The sequence below is a fragment of the Hakea prostrata genome, chromosome 7 (assembly GCF_041222555.1).
Source record: "Hakea prostrata isolate BN-2017 chromosome 7, UWA_Hpros_2, whole genome shotgun sequence".
NCBI lineage: Eukaryota > Viridiplantae > Streptophyta > Magnoliopsida > Proteales > Proteaceae > Hakea > Hakea prostrata.
The window spans coordinates 18600249-18619364 of record NC_142606.1 but is presented as its reverse complement, the minus strand read 5'-3'; the positions used below and the strand labels follow the sequence as shown (position 1 = coordinate 18619364).

Sequence of the window (19116 nt, the reverse complement as noted above, 5' to 3'; positions counted from 1 at the left end):
AATACATGAAATCCAAACGGTGTCAACCTTAAGGTTTTTTTCTTTTTTTATCAATTCTCATTCTCTATTTTATCCGATAAATAAGGGCCTGTTTGGTTACATGAGTCTGAAGATTTCAAATATCTAGAGATTTCAAATCTATAGACTTCAAATCTATGGAGTCATAATTTATAAAATTAAGTGTTTGGTTGTGGAATGAAATCTGTGAATTCATCTTAAAAAACTATTTAATCGACATGATTTTTGTGAATGTGCAAATGTATAGCTTTTTTGAAATCTCTGGATTTCACCCCTTACCCATAAATCTACAGATTCACGTTTTTAGTGTAAAAATGTGAATCTATAGAATTCATGAATCTAGAGATTTTTACAACCAAACGGGTATAATTCTCAGATTCATGAATCCAGAGATTTCAAATCTCTGGATTCATGTAACCAAACAGGCCCTAAAAGAATTCATTCTTCATCCAAAATTAAAAATAGATTTTGTCCATAATAAATTATGAAATGAAAAATAAGTTTAGTAGGTCACAATAAAATATTTAACAAATAATAATAATAATTGAAATATATATATATATATATATATATATATATATATATATATATATATATATATATATATATATATATATATATATATATATATATATATAGTCCCTATTAATTAAAACGTCAAAATTAATTAAAAAACCATCACACTGGAAACCGTTGCCATCACCGTTTCAAACCATCCATTGCTGCAACCCCAAACACCAAGCTTAATATGTTGTTTTCTTTGGAAAAAAAAAATCTTATGTTGTATGACAAAACAATAAAAGTAAAATAGAAACCTTAATTAAAGAAAGGCACGACTGTAACCAAAATTAGGCAATTCCAGAATTGGGAATAGAAGTGTAAATTTTATTGAAAATTATTGAAAACTGATCAGTTGAAAGATTATACAAGAAACCCATTAAGATGTTGCCTTGTAAAATTATGAGAGATCCTGAGTGGATCAGGTAAAGTACTATTTGTATTCCAGTGAATCATATTCCCCTTGTGCGTACTAATAATATGATTATGCATTTCTTAAGGGCCTGTTTGGTTACATGAATCCAGAGATTTGAAATCTCTGGATTCATGAATCTGAGAATTATACCCGTTTGGCTGTAAAAATCTCTAGATTCATGAAATCTAGAGATTCACCTTTTTACACAAAAAACGTGAATCTGTAGATTTATGGGTAAGGGGTGAAATCCAGAGATTTCAAAAAAGCTTTACATTTACACATTTACAAAAATTACATCGATCAAATAATTTTTTAGGATGAATCCACAGATTTCATTCCACAACCAAACACCTAATTTTATAAATTATAACTCTATAGATTTCAAATCTATAGATTTCAAATCTTTAGACATTTGAAATCTCCAGACTCATGTAACCAAACAGGCCCTAAAATAATCATAGAGAAAGTTTTTGTGATTGTATGAAACCTGGTGCAGCATCAGGTTGGCATTTGACGAATCCCCACTACGGTTGAATCATAATTCTTGGATAACACTATTTATGCCAACTAGGTGATACAGAGATTCACATGAATCGTACTTCATAAAAGGTTTCCATTTTATTTTTATTGTTCTGTTATTTACCTTTTTGCACATATCAAATAGAAGTTTTTTCTCATGGGCTGGACAAAAATCAATGTCGACTCATACTTTGCAAAAAGGTACCAGAGTTTGTTGTTTTACAACATGATCAAGGAAGAATGATATTCTGTTTTGCTGAACCAAGGGTGAAAACAGAATTCCCACATAGTGGAATGCTTAGCAGTTCATAAAGCTCTTACCATTGTGAATTAGTTGAATCTCAACAAAACTGTGATGGAAATTGATTAACAGACGACATCCTAGTGTAATCTTGCACAAGATATCATGCTATTAGCAAGCAATAAGCATTTATCAGATTCATTTGCAATCCAAAACTTTCACAACAAAAAATAGAGTCTTAGCTCACATTGGGCAGCCTTGGTGTTTAGCTGGAGACTGGAACTCCTATACTGAGCCTGAGGAAAAGAAAGGGGGGGCTAAGCCTGATTTGAGAAGGTGCCAGGAATTCCAGAGCTGGATCAACAGATTTAGGTGCGGACGTTGACAACAATTCTCTGTTTATTCAGCGAGATTCGAGAATTCTACTTGCAAGTATACATATTATTCATTCGAGACAAATGGAAAGCAACAGATAAGTGATGTTCAATAAAAGAGAGTTCAATGTATATTTTAGAAAGAGAAAAAATGAAGTCATAGAATATTCTGACCTAATCCATTATTCGAGCCAAAATCTTGAGCCCAAGCTTTATTTGGGCTCACGGCAAGCTTAGGCGGCGGCCGGTCAAGGCCGTTACGGTCAAATTTGCACTCCTATGTACAAACATTAATTTGACATGTTAGTTGTGATTTTAAAGAAAAACACTTGAAAAAGTTCATCTCTTTTTTATGTTATTAATTTATCTAAATCATATTAGGAAAAAAAATGGCAAAAAAAATTTGAACGCAGTCCTTACTATAAATTTTTTGGGTAAAAAAATCCTTACTAATGTGGTGCTAAATGCTAATTCAAAATTGTTGTATTCTTTGAATAAAAAAAAAAGAGGTGGAGCCTCGTGTGAATAATGACGCTCGACACTCCATTTCAAATCCAGCGCCCTTCCCTCTCCTTCTGTTGCTCTCTCTTTCTCTCTCTACTCTCTTCTCGTCTTCTCTCTCTCTGTCATGTCCTAACAAAACTAAGATCTTCGCTCTTCCTTTCCATTTCTAGGGTTTCCTACTTCTTCCGGTTCTCTCACTCCTTCTCCTTAAGTCTCTTCAGAATGAAGAACTTCATGCAACCAACTCGCGGAACATTGAGGACGAATCCTTCCGCAGAAACCACATCTTCTCCAAACCCTACTCCTTTAAAGCAGAGATCTTCACGAAGACAGAAAGAAAACGTTCCGCCTCTAGATCCAAATGCATTGCCCGATTCTTCACCGTTACCATCACTGGCCGCGGCAAAATCAGCAGCGTCCACTGGTAGGACTAGAAGCCCTCTGCCACCAAAGCCCCCAATTTCAAATTCAAACCCTCTCAAGAGGAAGCTTTGTATGGAAACTATTCCAGAAAATGGTGCTCCTGGAACTTCTTATTCTGGAGTGCAGGTATTTCCTTGTATTTTCTGTTTTTTTTCTTCTTTAATTTGATCTGCTGTTTAGTGAGATCTGGGTTTGTAGTTCCGATGGCTTAGTTACTTAATCAACTTCGATTCTTTGAACAACTTCAAGCAATGAAATTTAGTAAATGACTCTTTATCTACAATCAAGGTGATAGTGAGGGTGCGACCTCCAAACAAGGAGGAAGAGGAAGGAGAGTTGGTGGTGAAGAAGGGTTCCAGTGATACCTTATCTGTCCTTGGGCACACCTTCACCTTCGATTCTGTCGCTGACACAGGCTCTACACAGGTGACAGCTTTGTCTATTTGCTTGGTTAATGAGATTTCTCTCAGAATTTCCCCAATTTTACTTTCGGTTGATTTCCAGGAAGACATTTTCCAGCTTGTAGGAGCACCCCTGGTCGAGAACTGTCTGTCTGGGTTTAACAGTTCCATCTTCGCATATGGGCAGGTATTTCACCTCATGGATTTTCAGCAAAATTTCTACATCTTCCTCTACTTCCTTTTTAGTTTTCGTGTATTTTTCATTTATACTCTTAACATGTTTTGATTGTCTAGACCGGTAGTGGGAAAACATACACAATGTGGGGACCTGCCAACGCCTTGTTGGAAGAACACCTGTCGAGCAACCAACAGGGCTTGACACCTCGGGTCTTTGAAAAGCTCTTTGCACGAATAAATGAGGTTAAATTCAGTTTCATTCATTTCTTCCCAAGTTAGATTATGCCATATTACAATTTTAAATTTCAAAATTTCTTTCCAGGATCAAATTAAGCATGCAGACACGCAACTCAAGTATCAATGCCGGTGTTCTTTCCTTGAGGTAGTGTATTGTAGCTGCTTCTCAGTTCATGCTTTCAACAGTCAATAAAACCTGCATTTCTCTCTGCATTACTTCTTTATTATTTTTTTGTGGCAGATTTACAATGAGCAAATCACTGATTTGTTGGATCCTACTCAAGGGAACCTCCAGGTGAACAGAACGGGATAACTGATTCCACTTCCTTGTGACTCTAAACTTCCTAGCTGATTTGTTCTTTCTCATCTGTTGGTTTGACTTGAATTACAGATAAGAGAAGATGTGAAAACCGGTGTATATGTAGACAATTTGACAGAGGAGTTTGTGTGTACCATGAAGGATGTTAAACAGCTGTTCATCAAGGTAATCCAGCAGTTCTGGTTGAGTAGTATATTCAAACCATTATGCTCTCTGTGTGGTTCTGCAACTTTACCAAGGTCTTCTTTTTCTTGGATAAGGGAATTGTTTTCTCCATCTAATTCATATCTTGCAAAGTAGCCATTAACTTATCTTCTTGTATATCTTACAGCATAATTTTCTATGACTATGATAAGGGTAAGTTCATTCTGTGATGAATATTCAAAAATTTTCCTGTCAGAGTTCTGGATGGAAGTTCTTTGTTCGAATTGTGTTGGTAGATTTCAGTTTATAAATGAAATGTCACTAGTGGGTTGGGGTCAGAATGTCAGAATTTACTTCATGAAGCATTAATGACCTTTATAATTGTAGCCAGTATGTATTCGTCTGCATAATTAGTTAAGCAATATTGTTAGTAGAAGGTTTATAGTAGATGATAATAATTTTTTTCCCTAAGTAGTGAAGTTTGAGATTGATGTTTTGACATGAAACTCTGAAGAGATGAGAAGAAATACAACAAGAAATACGTGTTGAGATGATTCCTTCCGTTTTATCAGTCTTGGTCAAGTACTAGCTCTGGAAAAAAGTAGCACTTATATATAACTCTTTCTCGAGAGATCTAAATGCATGCATCTATACCAAGGGGACTGTCCCCTCTTTTCTAAAATGTGGTGTACAGGAAATTATATTATATTATCCCCAAGATTCAATAGTTATTCTCCTTCATCATAATTATGGATAGTGATGAGCAGTTATAATCTTCTGTCAGTCGCAATACTAGGTTCTTATGTATTTCTTTATGTTTTCTTCTTTGTTTAAGAATTGAAATTCAGAATGATTTTGAACTTATCGTTGCTGGGGATACTAACATCTTTATTCCTCCTACACAAATTATAATGATCATGCAGGGATTATCAAACAGAAGGATTGGTGCAACAAGTATAAATGCAGAAAGTTCTCGTTCGCATAGCGTTTTTACTTGCGTTGTAGAATCACGGTGCAAGGTGAATATAAAGTGTGATTGTTTTTAGGTTAATGTTTCAGTTAATATATGCAACTTTTGAGCCATGTACACCTGCAATGCTATATTAGGATGCCTTACCCTATCACTAATCAACAACTGTTTGATGGATTAACTTTCCCTTACTGGTACATATCAAGTTCTCTAAGCTGTATTACCTGAAATCTAATGTAACTTCTTTTTGATAGAGTATGGCAGATGGTCTAAGCAGCTTCAGGACAAGTAGAATAAATCTTGTTGATCTTGCTGGCTCGGAACGACAGAAGCTGACAGGGGCAGCAGGGGAACGCTTGAAAGAAGCAGGAAACATTAATCGATCCCTTTCACAGCTTGGGTATGACCATGCACCTTTTGCCCGACCTTTGTGCAGAAAGCTACCACAGAATTCTGGATAACACCTCAACGTATACAGAGAAGAAACCTCTGTTCCCTAAAGGGGGCTTTCCTTCCATTTGGAATGCTGAAATGGTAGTTCAAGACCTTCCATTTGATGAGGAATTTGCTCTTGTCCGTGATTGCCCAATAGTCTAACTTCGGACTACCAAGTCTTCTTATTTCCTGATATGGGAAGAAAAGTTGGTCTTTTTTCCATGTAGGAGATTGGGCTGAAACCTAATTTGTGCTGGCAATCTCTGGTACAATGTGACAGAGTCATCCAGAAAGAGGATCTGAAAACTTGGTTGGTCAAAATCAAAGGCCTATTCATATCATCCTATGAATCAAAAGTGAAGTATATGACGAGGATGTGCTTAATATAACAATTTAGTTGAAACCTTAAAAGTTGATAGCTTTGGTACTATTTTAGTTTTTGTCCAATTTCTGAAAATGTTTCAGTGATGATGATTCATTGGCTATGGGCTGATTACTGTTATTATGGAATCTACAGGAATCTGATAAATATTCTTGCGGAAGTTTCTCAATCTGGAAGGCAAAGGCATATCCCTTACAGGGATTCTAAGTTGACATTTTTATTACAGGAATCTTTAGGTGGCAATGCAAAATTAGCAATGATTTGTGCCATTTCCCCAGCAGAAAGGTAATCTTTTTATTTTTTTATTTTTTAAATTAATATTTTTAATTTTATTATTATTATTTTTGATGTTTTCTTGCTGCCAAGGTTTAAGTACTGTATCACATCATATTGAAAGAGTGATTTTAAAATATGCTATGTATGTGAGTAGTCAAGAAACATGTGGGAATACTCAAGTTATGCAAAATATAATTTAGAAGCATGATGCTCTATAAATAAAATACATCATACTAAAAAGAAAGGTGAACAAAATATAATGACACATGGGCATTCAATTGATTTTCTTCCAGTGTGAGGTCTCTTGCATGTAATAAAACCAACTTTGTATTGGGCCTATAATAGATACTGGGTATTATATATTGGTACCTTAAAGATGAAATGCATATTGGTTTGTATGGGAGGAATCCGAGGATATGTAAAGATCCTTAAACCTTGCTTGTTACCACTTTTCTTTCTTCCTAGAATAGGATGTTCATGTTGGTTAATGATTCATTGCAGCTGTAGGAGTGAAACACTTAGTACTTTGAGATTTGCACAGCGTGTTAAGGCCGTTAAGAACAAGGCAGTTGTTAATGAAGTTATGCAGGATGATGTGAATGTCTTGCGAGAAGTGATACGGCAACTGAAGGTATTGTACTATGGTTCGTTAGTTGTTTCTTTTTGTTGCTCTTTGAAGGTTTTGAACTTCTCTCATTGCAACCGAAAAACTCATGAAGTTGATTGACATGCTTAACAGGATGAGCTTCTACGAATGAAGGCACATGGTAATTCAGCGGATACTAATGGAGGTTATTCCACAGGGTGGAATGCCCGTAGAAGCTTGAATCTATTAAAGTTTAGCCTCAACTGCCCGATGACATTACCTCATGTTGAAGATGACAGTGATGAGGAGATGGAAATTGATGAGGAAGCTGTCGAGAGGCTCTGCATCCAAGTTGGTCTACAATCAGCAGGTTGTGAAGATAATAATATTAATGTTAGGAATACACAAAAAACCTGTCAGTCATCCTGCATAATTGGGGAGCAAAAGAAGAATGATCCCTTGGGAATTGGATGTGAAAGTGATCAAGGTTCTGAGGAAATTGATGTTCACATGGAAGATTGTCAATTAGCAGAAATCGTATCTGAAAAACTTAATAAGTATGGAAGTCTTGATGGTTGTGGAGATTCTGTGGTCGATGCCTTTGACTGTCAAAAACTTGATGGACTTATCCATCAAAACCTTGCAGAGAATGTCGACATTGAGGGTTTAACTGGGCAAGCCATTCAAGAAAGACCCAGGCAAGTTGTTGATGGGGAGAAACCCTCAGCAGATATTGTTGATGGAGTATCAACAGACATATCAATTTCAGATCCATCTTATACTTGTCCGACAAGCTCTCCAAAATTTTCTGTTCCTTCTAACCTAAGCGTAGCACCTACTGAAACTTCTCCAGTTCTACCGTCCCCAACATTAAGTGTTTCACCTACAGTTGGTAATAGCAGCAGGAAAAGTCTTAAGACGATATCAATGTTAACAGCATCTCAGAAGGATATGACAGAAAATAATAGTCCGGAGGTTCAACAGTTACTTTTTGCTTCGTCCAATAAAACAAGTAAGAATTCTATTTCACCAACTGAACAGCTTGCTGCTAGTCTTCATCGTGGTCTTCAATCTATTGATGGCCACCTCCAGAGTTCAGCTTTAAGGAGGTCTTCATTCAGATTTTCATGTAAACCTCTTGAAATGAATCCATTTTTGCCAGTTGACAAGGTTGACGTGGGAGTGCAAACTCTTATTCATGATCCAGAGACACTAGAAGTCAAATCTTCTGAGTTTTTGTGCAGTAACTGTAAGAGCAAAACTTCTCAAGTGGAGTCCAAAGAGGTCAATGATTGTTCAGGCCTACAGTTAGTTCCTATTGATGGATCAGACTCCACCGAGAAATCTAGGAAGCAAGTTCCAAAGGTATGCCTGGGACTGTCAGCAATTTCCTTTATAGGTGTATCATCATTGATATTTGACTGGACAAAAATTTCTTTAACACTCATGCAGGCAGTGGAAAAAGTTTTGGCTGGAGCCATCAGGAGAGAAATGGCAGTCGAAGAGTTCTGTGCCAAGCAAACTACTGAAATTATGCAACTGAATCGTCTTGTGAGTTTATTGAAGAATTTAGCTTCTCAATGGATTTTTTTTGTCCTATTCACAGTACGTGACTCTTTATCTTTTGCCCTAATATACAGATCCAGCAATATAAACATGAGAGGGAGTGCAATGCCATAATAGAGCAGACACGGGAGGATAAAATTATTCGTCTTGAGAGCCTCATGGATGGCATTTTACCTACTGAGGAATTCATGGAGCAAGAATTAGTATCACTTATGCATGAGCATAATGTATGTCTAGAATTTTACTTTGACTTACAGCTATTGTTGAGATTTGTGTTAGCATGGCTCTGTAAATGTGCTTAGTTTTTAAAACATGCTTGTTTTGTTTCACTCATGGCAGTAATATCTCAGGAAATCATAAAAAGATTGTATGTGAAATGTTGGAATTGTCATCCTTCTGAAGATCAACTCCCCCCCCCCCCCCCCCCCCAAAAAAAAAAAAAAAAAAAAAAAAAAAATTATATTTGCTTGTCCTTTCTTGATAAGTTGCCTATGATAATAAACTTGGGTTATATTTGCAGCTTCTTAAAGAGAAGTATGAGAACCATCCTGAGGTTTTGAGGACAAAAATTGAGTTAAAGAGAGTACAAGATGAGCTGGATGGCTATAGAAACTTCTTTGATATGGGGGAAAGGGATGTGCTGCTGGAAGAGATTCAACATTTGAGAAGTCAGCTACAGTATTATATTGACTCTTCATCTCCCCTGCCTGCTCCGAAACGAAGTCCTTCGTTACAATTGACCTACCGCGAGACCAGTTCGGCTCCTTTGTGTGTGATCCCTGAGTTAAATGAGGAAAATTCTGATGAGAGGTCCAATCAGGAGAAGCCTCATTCTTCTTGTACTCCCGTGTCAACTGAAGAAAGCGCTGATGAGAAATTTGAAGAGGAGAGGCTTCGTTGGACTGAGGCAGAAAGCAAGTGGATTGCTCTTTGTGAAGAACTGAGACTTGAACTGGAAACTAGCCGTTCTCTTGCTGAGAAGCAGAAGCAGGAACTTGATTCTGAAAAGAGATGCTGTGAGGAGCTGAAAGATGCTTTGCAGATGGCAATGCAGGGACATGCTCGCATTCTTGAACAGTATGCAGAGCTTGAGGAAAAACACATTGCATTGCTTGCAAGGCATCGAAAGATCCTGGAGGGAACAGAAAATGTCAAGAAAGCTGCTGCAAAAGCGGGAGTAAAGGGTGCTGAATCTAAGTTCATCAACACCCTGGCTGCTGAAATTTCAACACTAAGAGTGGAAAGAGAGAGAGAAAGGCAGTATTTGAGGGATGAAAATAAAGGGCTTCAAGCTCAATTAAGAGATACTGCAGAAGCAGTACAAGCTGCTGGTGAGCTAATTGTGCGTCTTAAAGAAGCAGAAGAAGCTGTTGCCATTGCCCAGGTGAGTAAACTGGAATTAGATTGTTTTTCCATGTGCTTATCTGCAGAATTATCATTTGTAGGTTTAGATGATTGCGTGCTGATGTTGGAACTTAGTATTGTTCAAACTTTCATTTAACATGAAGTTTCCAGGCACCAAGGAGGATGAAATTAATGTTGATTTGGTCAACCTATTGATGGTTCTTCCTTTTGCAGCAAAGCTTCCATATTATTCCCATTTTCTGTTCCAGTTGCCAGGATAGGAGGAACCGTGAAACTAATGTCCTTGGTCATAAATGTATTAGAACCTTATCAAAAATGAAAATTCTGTAGTTCTGTTCTAGCGATACTTATGCTTTATCACTTCCTATGCTGACAGAAACGAGCTGCTGAGGCAGAACAGAAGGCTGAAAGGGCATACAAACAGATAAACAAATTGAAGAAGAAACATGAAACAGAGATAACCAGTAACCTGCTCAATTCAGAATCTCGGCTAAACAGAGAAGCATTTACACCTCTCTATGATGATCCTAATATGGCCAGATACGATGGAGGCGAGTCCCTTAGTGGTGCTGGTGGTCAGCAGTGGAGAGAGGCTTTAGAACCTTCCAACCATGGGGAAGATGGTGAACTCTCAAAACTAGTGGACCCTTCGTGGTTCTCTGGGTATGATCGATGTAATATATAATAGAAATGTCAGAAAAATTTCATGTCTATGATGATTCTAACATGGCCAGCTATAATGGGAGGGAGGTCGTTAGTGGTGCTGGTGATCAGCAATTGGAGAGGCTTTTTAACCTTCCTCCATGGGCAAGATGAGGTCTCAACACTAGCAGTGGCTTCATGGTTCTTTGTGTATGATTGTCACAATATATAAGAGCAACATTGGAGAAAAAATTTTCATGTATCGATATACTTTTATAGAGTAGTAATGAAAGACAGGGCAGCAATCTTTATTTTTTGGATTCTCCATAATCCATTACTTCACAATTAGGGAACATCCTGGGTTGAGACCTAGACTCCCTTGTACAGGTCTGAGCTGTATTTTTAACTTGCTGCATTGATTGTAAATTTTATTTTATTTAGGTTCACTCCAAGCAAGGTTTAAAGTATCGGTATTGTATTGGTCAGGTGATTTTAAGAGTCATATGTTTATGTTGAGAATTGTATTGTACTGGTCAATACATTTTGATGCAATCTTATGTACCCTCCAAAAAAGAGACATTTCAACATGTACCGAAGTGGTTGCATCTAATATGGAAATGTATCAAATTGTGAGATATTTAAAACAATGGCTACAAGTCCTATAATTTTGAAGGGTAGGTCAATCTTAGAATCTAGTTTAGGCAGCAACACTATCTGCTTTTGCTTCTCTTCCAAGAAGAGACTCCCTCTTTCTTTGGAGGTTGTGGTAAAATCCAACTTCACACTTGCAACCTTGAAACTTATCATGGGTATCATCAATGTCATCCTTTAGTCATGTGGCTTTCAGGTTGAAATAGTGACATGCTGCTTTTTCAAAACTCAATCTCAGTTTTGAATGCTCAGGTAGCCATGTCGTTCTTTATGTCCTTGATTGGCCTTGTGCTAGCAAATTTGATTTTTAAAAAAGAGAAAGGAGTAATCCTAGACCACTATGGCCTAACTCAGGGCCAGACCAAGACCAACCTCGCACCCCTATGTGGCTTACAGTTGAGTGTTTTTATCCCCAGATTTGAAAAGAAGATTTCTTGAATATTTTTCAGCTGAAGTAGTTTTTTGTTTGAAAATTTTCATTTTTCAGATTTATTCACTGTCAATATTTTCATCTATTATATTTGATCGAAGTGAATAGGAATACAAAATAGGAATACAAAAAACATGAGTGTCGCTTCTGATGATATTAGGGGTTTATGAATTTCCAGTGATGGTTAGTGTGTTCTCTCAACATTTTGATTCTATTATCCTTTCGATCTATTACCAAAAACATACCTTTCTCCTACTTGAAAGAGATAAAAAGGAAGATAGGAAGGTTGTAATTAGTATTGAAGCTCTCAAAGCTCCTTGGGCGATGAAGTTTCAATGCTCCTAGGAAATCCTTGTGCTCACTGTAATTGTAAATCTGGGCTAGAAACTGCCGTAAATTTGTCGCAGTTCTTAAATCCCATTTCTGGGTGGATTCAGAGAGGTAGGAGACAAATCTTTTTTGTTGCTAAGATCTCAAAACTAGGTGGATCATGTGGTTAGAATGAACCCACAAAACGGCTAGCGATCATGCATGTGATAGGCAACAAAAAGCCCATAAACGGAGCCTATATCCGTAGGCCCTGGAAAGATCTTCTATCCTGGTTTCATTTGTGTACACTGTACACATCTGATCCTGAGAAGATAAGAATCTGTGTTCATCTGTCTGGAGATTCTGGACCACCGAAATATGAAAGATGTTTAAATCCTGAAAATCATTTTTGGAGTTCCTTTTTGTTATTTCTCTTATAGTTCCAGCGAGTGACTAGAAACTAACCATAGAAAAAGGGAGCCTTTTTTATGTTATCTCTGGGATATCTTTGAAACACTATTGAGACAAATTGTGTTTTCAGACGGCCTGAAATGTCCAAAAACTATCAGAAGGTTCTAAACAGGGAAAGATATAGATTTTGTTTTCACTGAGTTTGATGGATATGCTTCTACTGCAAGCCAATTTCTTGTTCTATACCAAGTTTGTGGTGGAAAGGGAGAGAAGAAAAAATGCTACTACCCAGAACGGAAAAAAAAGAAAGAGAAATGTTAAGCTGGTTTGGGTCTTGTTTTGAGGTTTCATAATCAGGTTTTAACCTCGGACCTCCCTAGGCTGACACCCATGATCAAAATTTGGGTTTCAATCATGGGTTCCATTTCGGCCAGGCCCAAAACCAAGATATGAGATTTGGTCGATTAGACCAAGATTTAGTTCAATGCTCCTGCTCTCAGGGTGTCAAGTGCATTGGAGGGGCCATCATTAATTGCAACTGAGCAGCAAGTCCATGGTCCCTAAGGTAGAGAGGAAGCAAGAACAGACATTCCACCAACACTTGCTATGGCTTCTCCTAACATAGGGGCTCAAAATAAGAGGAGTCTATCCTATCAATGAGACCACAAAACAAAGGGCTTGTGATCTTGTCTTCTGTGACTTGGATGAATGATATGCATTTGTGGACCATCTCTCCTGGCTGCTGAAGCATCAACTACAAAGGATAGAGGGAATAAAATGTGTTATGGGCAGTGTGACTTGGTAGATACCTTAGCAATCAATCACCTAACTGGAGCCTGGGCTCTGGGGGAATGTATTTCTCTTCTCTTCTTTATTCTATAAAGGGGAAAAACATTCTTCACAATATAGATATTCCTCAAGTCATTACAATAGGAAAAGGAAAATTTGATCTGAAAGTGACATCAGATGGTATCAAAATAGAGACAAGGAGAGGGGGGAAAAAAATTCACAGTGAAGTGTGTGACCATAATAGAGATAGGAAGAGTAACATTGTGCAGCTACCCAATTTAAAGAGAAGAAATTGCTCCGACAGTGACTTGAACAATAAATAGCCATTCCTTCTACCAAACAAATTACTAGGGGGAAAAAATGGTTTTGATCATGGTTGGTGAATCAAATGATGGTACTTTGCAACAGCAAACATAGTATTCTCTACCCTACAAAGGTTATGCCAACCCAAGTTAAAGCAAATTCTTGTTGAGGTGAAACTTGAAAGATAAAACATAAAAGAAGGAAGATGCTCTACATCAAGCCGATGGATGATTTGGTTCAATCTGATAGAAACTGAAACAGATTGGTTATTGGACCCCCTTAATTGGTGGTTACTATAACTCATGAACAACCAATACCTAATAAAATCTCTTCCAACCAATTCCTTGGAGTGGGCCTGATTCTGTTGCATTCTCCTGAGTTACTCCAAGAATTTCCATGGCCCCATTCCTGCTAAAAGGGACAAGAAGTTGCAGTATTTGCATCAGTATGAACTTCGTAGATGGTATGAGAGACCTTATGAGGTTAAACAGATTAAACCATTAATGAATATTTTTATATATATTATACATCACACATGAGAGAGACATGCTTATCCAAATCTAGTGCATATCATATGACAGTCTGCCTTTCTGTTTTTCAATATATAGATGAGATTGGTGATTGGTGATTGGTGATTGGTCCTTTGTTTGTTATGTTTCTTCTCTATCTACTGTGAACATACAGTGTTGTCAAGGCATCATTGTCTTAATGACAGTGTTTTGCAGAAAAATAATAGAACATCCAATAGAAAAGCAAGGCTGCAGGTTTCTTTTGTTGGTGTCTGGGGACAATTTTTTTTTTAATGAAATTAGAAAATAGAAGTCTTAATCTAAATGGAATCCCTCTGTACATAAAGTCTTAACTCCACTAGTCTGATCTCTATTTTCCTTTCCACAATATTTTAAAGTAGTTGATGGGATTAAAAGGTTTCCTGATTCATAGGCCTGATCAGAACAGCACCACCATTGCCAACCTGGGATTCTTGGATGCTTTCCTCACCAAAAGGATTGAAAAAGCTCCCATCCCTGCTGTTAGTGCTACAGTAAAGTAGAACAAGACTTTCTGGAGGTTCTAACTTCTAATGTTGGTTGGTCTATGAAAAGTTAAAGAGTTGCCAAGATCTTATGGGTAGTTTCCAGCTCAAAACTACCCAGCATCTGAAAATGATCCATTATTAGACTTTAAAGATACCTGAGGCCCCCACTCAACAGCTGGTTAGCATATCTAAAACTCTGTTACTGCCCCCAGATTACGCGGTTCTACAGGTCTGAATGTGGGTCCCGGTACTTGAATTTTATTCATCTGATTAAGACAATAATTCAACCATACAATATAATAATAAAGCATCTCAATCAATTAATAATATTATTACTGAATGGTAAGGTTGATATTCAAAGTTCAAACAAAGGTTGGATCAGGAGTTGGTGCCAGAACTCTTCCTTTCCTTTCACTTCTGTCTTCTGCTTACCATGTTACAGCTTATATTTGTTGTAATTATATTTTGCACCACAGGATACAATTAGTCCTAAAATTTTACAAAGGATACTACTAAGAATTCTCCAAAGAATCAGATCAACAAAAAAGAAGGGGACCCAGAAAAGGGGAGAACAAAAAATCTGTTGCTCAAGGCTAATGGTTGATGGTTCAGGAGCTCCTGCGCCGGTTTGAATCAGCATCTTTCTGTATGTACAAAGGCCTTCTCTATCTGGGGCCTCAACCAAATTCATATTTAGTAAATGGTGATCAGAGCTCAACTTTCATGTGGGTAGTTGGTAATGAGCCTGCAATTGACAGATTTGGTATTAGAGGTCACAAACTAAGAACTTCAAATCCAAATGAAAGAAAACAAATTTAGACAACTTATCTCACCATGGAAATTCTGTGGCTGGAATCCTGCTTCCTGGCTCTGGTTCTGGCCAAAGCCCATTTGAACTACACTTTGGAGGTCATCCTCCCAGAATGAGGAAAGCTGGAATATTAGAACAAGTAGAGGTGAGACTATGACTTGGATGATGAACAGTAATTCAGGTAATTCTGGGACTAAATAATGCATGCTTGGAGAACTTGAACAAATTGAATTACCTGAGAAGCAGCTTCACCAAATACATCAGCAGGTAAGTGCACACCCAGATTTAGACGAAACGCGGTATCTAGTGGGTTCACCGAGCACTGAGTGTCTACTCCATTAGAAATTCCACTTTGAAGGGGTAGTCCCTGCTGGGTTTGCTGCCCATAAGGAAATCCCGAAGCTGAAGAATCTGATGGATAAACTGGATGTGGCAATGACCCTCGAGGATGAAGAATCTGAATTCGCAGAAGAAAAATAAATGAACCCAACTTCAGGAAATTCCCAATTGATTTCTTATTAAAAATAAGTGCTTGGCACCATTATATTTCATCTATTTACCTCCTTTGAGAGTAGACTTTCCATGTTGAAATCAAGCCTTGGGTTCACAGTTGCTAATTTCATAGACAGGAACTGCAAAAACATTACTAGTTCAGTCAATTAACTCAAAATCTGAATTATCCCAAGTGGAGGTAGGTTTATGTTTTTGAATCTCAACTTACCTCAACTTGTCGCTGCAGTGACTGAACATAGTTTATAATCTCGTCTAGCATAACTGCTTTACCAGTCACCTAAAATGGGGAATTCGTATTTCAGAGTCTGAACAATTAATATGAACTTCAAATTTAACGTCTTCCCAGTAGACATACCTTATTGCAGCCCGGTACAAGATCCTGAAGGAACTTCATCCGTTCACTGATCTTCTCTCTTCGGACCTGGAAGGCAGGAATCACAAGAACCCAGTTAATAAGGTAGCTGACAATTATGGAGGCTTCACGATGTTCTAAGCGAATTGCATCAATTCTTACCCTTTCAGCAAGACTGTGGCTATCAGTGGCTTGGCCTCTTCTTGCTCTAACATGGATGTAGTCCTTCGGAGGTTCCGGCAGTTTCTGGTTCTCTTTAGTTTGTTTCTGAGCTTCATCCCCTGCACTATTGGTACCCTCACTAGGTTCAGCTTTTGCCTTTGTTTCATCTTTCTCCTTTGCAGTGGCTTCAGCTGTTTTGCTCTTTTTTGCATATGGCTCCTCGTCTTCCTGCAAGCGAGAAGTCCAAGGCTCTTAAGCTCATTCTTCGAGGGATTAACTAAAATAGTTCGAATTTTGTAGTTGGTTGGAAAATTCAGGCCAGAATTCACATACCTTTAATTCCTTTACAGAAGAAGATAAAGGGGTATCTTTTGCTCTTCCTTTTGGAGCAGCTTTTCTCTTTCTGGGATTGGCAGCACTGGAAGCTTTCATGGCAGAATCCCCAACTGGGATTTGCTCAGAAATTGAAGATTCCTCACGAGAATTTGCGAGTTCCTCCACATTATCTGGTATTGAAGACCTCGATATTTTACTGAATTTCCTCTCTGTCTCAATTGTGTCTTGCAATGGAATTTCGTTGTTCTCCTGACTACCCATCTGAGACCCAACAGCCTTGAGAGATTGGCTGCTGGAGACTCTCGATAGCTTTCCGTTCCCCATCCTTGGTACTGATCTGTAAGGGAATTCAGCTTCTTTAAGGCCAAATTGACTTGCTAATCCACTGAAATGCCTGCCTCCGAAGCAGGAGGACCTCGCAGCCCTCTCTGCAAATCCAGGATCAGCAGCGAAAGGAGTCAAACTAGGATGGGCAGGCATGGAATTGCCCAGAATTGGTAGATCCATCATGGAAAGCTTTAGTTTTGGTGGGGAATTCAAGGGGGTATTATAGCAGGAAGTGTTGGCACTGTTGTTTCCCCCAATGTAAGAAGCAGAAGCTGTACTTCCACCCATTGTTTGAGACTGAGGAGAGATCTCTCCAGAGTTGCAGATGCTACCAAGTCTCCCAATTAGTTCCCTGATGACGACGCTATCGGTCGGAACTGCACCGGTTGCATTCGATGTGACAGGAGAAGATACAATTGAGCTCAGAGCAGATTCAAAGGCAACATTCTGATCCATTGAATTCTCCCAATTAAGATTAAGGAAGCAATTGGGCAATTGCTCTGAGGAACCATTATGGTCCCCCAGTGGATGTTCCATGGCTGAGCTTGAAGAATGCCAATTGGTTGGTGGAGATGACGAAGAGGCTGGGTAATTCAAGGGAGGTGGGCTACCAGCATTCGTAAAAAGCTTCTCATTTTCCATGGATAAATATTTTAGAATTACGCAGAGAAGAAAAGCTGAGAGATCCAAAGAAGCCCTGAATCACTCAAAAAAATTGATGACCCAGATGAAGATTCACCTTAAAATAAACAAGAACCAAGTGCTTCTCAATTTAGTTTCTGCAAATACCCAAGAGAGCTGTAATAGCAGCAACCACAAGCAGAAAAAGAAAAGCAGAAACCTGAGTGTTGGAGCTAGAGAACTGTGGTATGTGCTATTATGCTGTGTTGCTCTCAAAAGATGCTGAGCTGAGAAGGTAAAGAGAAGAGGAAAGGAGACATGGGTTGTGAGGAAAGAGGAGAAAGGGAAGGAGAATGGTAGGGGTGGGTTGAATTTATAAACCCAAAAATGAAATTGTTTGTTTGACCTTTTTTCTAATGCCACTCACACTACCATTACTAGTCTCTTTCTCACTTTTTATTTTTTTTAAAAATTTTTTAAAATTTATTTCTCTATCTCTTTCTCTCTCTAGCTTCCGTAATCGACGGTGGAGTAATGCTTGGCCTTGGACATCAAACCAGCTAATGTCCCCTCCATTGATATTAAATCTGTCCGTCAGCCATGAAAGCCTGAAAGAGAAAGGTTTGAAAACTTTGTCCTTCTTTCTTCTTCTCTTCTTCTTCTATTAGTAATCCTGAAAAAACGAGAGAGATCCAGGCTTGAAGCTTAAGAGAGAAATAGAAAGGACTGTGCTTGGAGTTTTTGCTTTGGCTCTTCTCGCCAAAATAGAATAATGTTACAAATCAGATGAAATCATTAAGGATTGATGTAAGAGACAGAAGAGTGAGAATTAAATCTTGTAATTGAAGATATGTAATTATCTAATGATTACAGATTTTCTTAGGGAGAAGAGAAAAGAAGGTAAAACAGTGCTAGAGTAACTACCTGAAAACGAAGTACAACTTACAACTTGTCATTTTGTAATTTGGTCCCAAAATCTTTTTTTTCTTGTTAGTGGGTAAAATAATATGAAAGAGATAATACACTAGGTATTTTAAGGGCTTAAAAAAGATTCTGATCACAAAATCTGGTTGATGTTTGAATTTTTTCTATTAACTCATTGTGGTGATGTGCTTCTAGTAGAGTGGTGACAACCTCTTATGTAAAGATAGTACGACCATTGAAGATTCTGATTCGAATATTTGCCTAAAACTTTCCTGGGTTTTCATCCCCTAGGTTTATGAGCCCCACTTAGATATTATGACAATGTACGAGTCCTAAAAAAGTTTAATCTTAGGCTAGGCATTACATCATACATATTGCAATTGCTTTGCTATATACATACGAGAGTACAAAAACAGAGTAACTAGGTTACATCAAACCAATGTTGATTCCCTCATTTCAAGCTCACAGTTCCTGATGCTTCTTTCCCCTCAAAGCTTCAATTAAGCCATCATTTTGAGTTCTTGAAGTTTCTTTTAAGTACCACAAACCCTAGCACAAACCTAACCTAGAGTTTGTAGCTTGTCTTCTT

At 37.9% G+C, this 19116-nt stretch overlaps 2 protein-coding genes across 3 annotated transcripts; one reads left to right on the top strand and one right to left on the bottom strand.

Annotated features, from left to right (window-relative positions):
* Window positions 1–2675: 2675 nt before the first annotated feature.
* Window positions 2676–11105, top strand: LOC149010285 (kinesin-like protein KIN-12B). Of its 2 annotated transcripts, XM_089163774.1 has the most exons (17): window positions 2676–3178; window positions 3341–3478; window positions 3557–3640; window positions 3748–3873; window positions 3953–4012; window positions 4109–4162; window positions 4259–4351; window positions 5254–5349; window positions 5555–5700; window positions 6253–6402; window positions 6895–7024; window positions 7133–7991; window positions 8142–8344; window positions 8432–8530; window positions 8620–8772; window positions 9066–9929; window positions 10287–11105. In XM_089163774.1, exons 1-17 carry the CDS (start codon window positions 2852–2854, stop codon window positions 10593–10595), a joined length of 3891 nt encoding a protein of 1296 aa, XP_089019900.1. In that variant the 5' UTR covers window positions 2676–2851; the 3' UTR covers window positions 10596–11105. The 2 variants fall into 2 exon arrangements, with proteins under 2 accessions (XP_089019900.1, XP_089019898.1); XM_089163772.1 differs by having other exon boundaries at window positions 7133–8344.
* A 3679-nt stretch (window positions 11106–14784) lies between these two features.
* LOC149010284 (transcription factor bHLH62-like) lies at window positions 14785–17971 on the bottom strand. The gene is made up of 8 exons (XM_089163573.1): window positions 16653–17971; window positions 16320–16547; window positions 16161–16226; window positions 16014–16082; window positions 15853–15924; window positions 15528–15749; window positions 15315–15414; window positions 14785–15226 (listed from the first exon to the last, which is right to left on the bottom strand). The coding sequence occupies exons 1-8, from the start codon at window positions 17622–17624 to the stop codon at window positions 15189–15191; spliced, it is 1767 nt and encodes a 588-aa protein (XP_089019699.1). The 5' UTR covers window positions 17625–17971; the 3' UTR covers window positions 14785–15188.
* Window positions 17972–19116: the final 1145 nt, after the last annotated feature.

Excerpts from the sequence above, each read along its gene's own strand:
- LOC149010285 (XM_089163772.1), top strand. The coding sequence starts at position 2,852 with ATGAAGAACTTCATGCAACCAACTCGCGGAACATTGAGGACGAATCCT. Across the intron at positions 3,641-3,747 it reads CCATCTTCGCATATGGGCAG|ACCGGTAGTGGGAAAACATA; the intron begins GTATTTCACCTC and ends TTGATTGTCTAG. Across the intron at positions 9,930-10,286 it reads AAGCTGTTGCCATTGCCCAG|AAACGAGCTGCTGAGGCAGA; the intron begins GTGAGTAAACTG and ends CTATGCTGACAG.
- LOC149010284 (XM_089163573.1), bottom strand. The coding sequence starts at position 17,624 with ATGGAAAATGAGAAGCTTTTTACGAATGCTGGTAGCCCACCTCCCTTG. Across the intron at positions 16,548-16,652 it reads CTTCTGTAAAGGAATTAAAG|GAAGACGAGGAGCCATATGC; the intron begins GTATGTGAATTC and ends TCTCGCTTGCAG. Across the intron at positions 16,083-16,160 it reads TTGTACCGGGCTGCAATAAG|GTGACTGGTAAAGCAGTTAT; the intron begins GTATGTCTACTG and ends TCCCCATTTTAG.